A 2,213-nucleotide genomic window follows, 5' to 3' on the forward strand; every position below is an offset into this window, starting at 1 on the left:
TATATAACAGTGAGGGTTATATAGCTCGTACGTTCCCAATGCGTACACTCGAACGCTGGATTGCATTCAGTTAAAGCAGTGCAGGCAGCAATCAGACTCGTATACGCTGGCCCAACCTGCATCATTTGCTTTTTCTTTTCTTTTCGTTCTATGACTCGACGAGGGCGAGTCAGCCAATGCCTAAACAAAGCGACACAACAGTAATCTTGGTTACCGCTTAGGTAAAATTACAGGAGAATCATACTCCTCCAGTCGTGACTAATTGATAATTTGCACGTGAAAACTATTTCAAACTTGTCTCCTCCTTTAAATTTGTCATCATTTTAACCGAAAATTTCTAAAGTCGTTGATTAGCTCTGATCACTTTACCCTCTTTTCAATTTGTGACAGTAAATCTTCTGATTTTTCATTGAGTTATCACTTTTTCACTGTGCTTTCACTGTGCTATACACTACGAGAAGTCGCCTATTTATTCAACAGTTCACAAAATACTGGCAAGTATGTACATAAATAAAAACATTCCGGATTCAGCACTCGCGGGTATGTGAAGCTGATGTGGATCTTGTTCAATGGTGAGGTCGGCTGTTTGTTGTTCTCTTCTTTTCCTGGCTCCGTCCACGGCAACAATGATCCTCCTCGGAATCCGAGCACGATATGAGATAATCTTCGTCGAGTGGCGTGAACAACTTCGTGACATAGAAGTCGTTGACTGCTCCAATCAAGTCATCTGCGCTCCGAATCCCTGTATGATCGCCCTGGCTGTCGCACCAGTAGACCTCGTTGCTTGGAAGGTTCAACTGTCGGATCCATTTCTTGTACACCTTGAAAAGGTCATGCTTGTTCTTATATGAGACACATAATCGAGCGACCTCTTGGGGGAAGATTTTGATGACGACCGTACTCACACCTTCAGCCATAAAGAATAAAAGGGTAGGAATGAGCGGCGGTAATACTACAGGTGTCTTTAAATACGTTAAAGGCAAGAGGGCGGAAATTTCGCGGTAGGCGGAGAACGTCGGGTGCAATTTTGCACGACATTGCTTAATGTTGCACAATTCACGTCGACACTTGCAGTAAACTGTTTTTTTTTCTAAGTCGAAATACAAGTTCGGGAAGAACAACTATCGTCTCTTTCGCATCTCATTCTCTTGTTCTTAACCTCTTCCTCATCTATAGCATCAGGTTGATGCATAGATAATTTGTTTTTTTTAAAGCTAAACTGGCGCAGAGAAACAGGAATAGTTAAACGTTATGTTACACATTACTGAAAGAGCATTCCTTTCTCTGGGAGAAAACGTTTTTGATTTTTTATACCGAGCTAGTTTTTCCTAATTTTTAGATGAATAGAATAGAGTGTCAAGCTGCCAAAAGCATAAATCTTCAACGTATCTTGCTCTTCAACTTTCATCTTCAACACCATTCTCTTTTTGCGTTGGAAGTGTACATTCACATAAACGTTTGTTCACATTCACTAACATATGAGAGAAACTAACTTGCCTTATCAAAGCCAACATACATAAAAATTTAAATTTGGACAATGGTGAAAAGGTAGAGTGCTTGCCTGTCGGGTGCAAGGTGATGATTTGGCACCTCAGCAGTGCAGAATTTTGCATCATGATGGAGTATTTTCGTGACACACAGACAAACACATACACACACGGACTAAGCGCGTTATTATATAGCATGATCATGACACTTGAGCGAAAAATGATCAGATCTTGTCTTTTTGTTTTGAATGAAGGAACAATGAAGGTGTTATGCGTGTTAAGGCTTAATTCATATTGAGCGGCTTTTTTGAAAACCTGATAACGCATCAGCTAGATACACAACTTCTTTCAGGACTCTTCACCAAGAACGTAAATTTTCTACTTCCGTCGGCAACTGAATAGACACCGGTATGGCTAATCATCTACTAATAAATTTAACTGGATTATAAACGTGTAGTAGAAGTCTGGTTTTATGGATTCACTTGAATAGGCTGCTGAGAAGACCTCATCGATCTCCTAGAGCAATGCTGTAGCGTAGCACGGCGTGGCGTTTACACGTAACACATACTAGAAACGCAGTGACTCGCACGTTTTTCAGGAAGATTAGGGGAATTGAACGGGGCAATGCTCGCATTCCTAATCTACAAATGAAACGTTTTTTGATACCCAGTCGTGAAAACTTTGTAATCAACAAGTTGACAGTTAATAAACCATCTGCGTGTGGGA

At 40.7% G+C, this 2,213-nt stretch overlaps 1 protein-coding gene across 2 annotated transcripts; it reads right to left on the reverse strand.

Annotated features, from left to right (window-relative positions):
• Nucleotides 1-566: 566 nt before the first annotated feature.
• RB195_005078 (uncharacterized protein) lies at nt 567-917 on the reverse strand (the record flags this gene model as incomplete). 2 transcript variants are annotated; one of them, XM_064177372.1, is made up of 2 exons in its annotated part: nt 567-821; nt 906-917. In XM_064177372.1, 2 exons carry the CDS (start codon nt 915-917, stop codon nt 567-569), a joined length of 267 nt encoding a protein of 88 aa, XP_064034496.1. The 2 variants fall into 2 exon arrangements, with proteins under 2 accessions (XP_064034496.1, XP_064034497.1); XM_064177371.1 differs by having other exon boundaries at nt 567-917.
• Between the last annotated feature and the right edge of the window lie 1,296 nt (nt 918-2,213).

This window comes from Necator americanus, chromosome I (genome assembly GCF_031761385.1).
Source record: "Necator americanus strain Aroian chromosome I, whole genome shotgun sequence".
NCBI classification, from domain to species: Eukaryota; Metazoa; Nematoda; class Chromadorea; order Rhabditida; family Ancylostomatidae; genus Necator; species Necator americanus.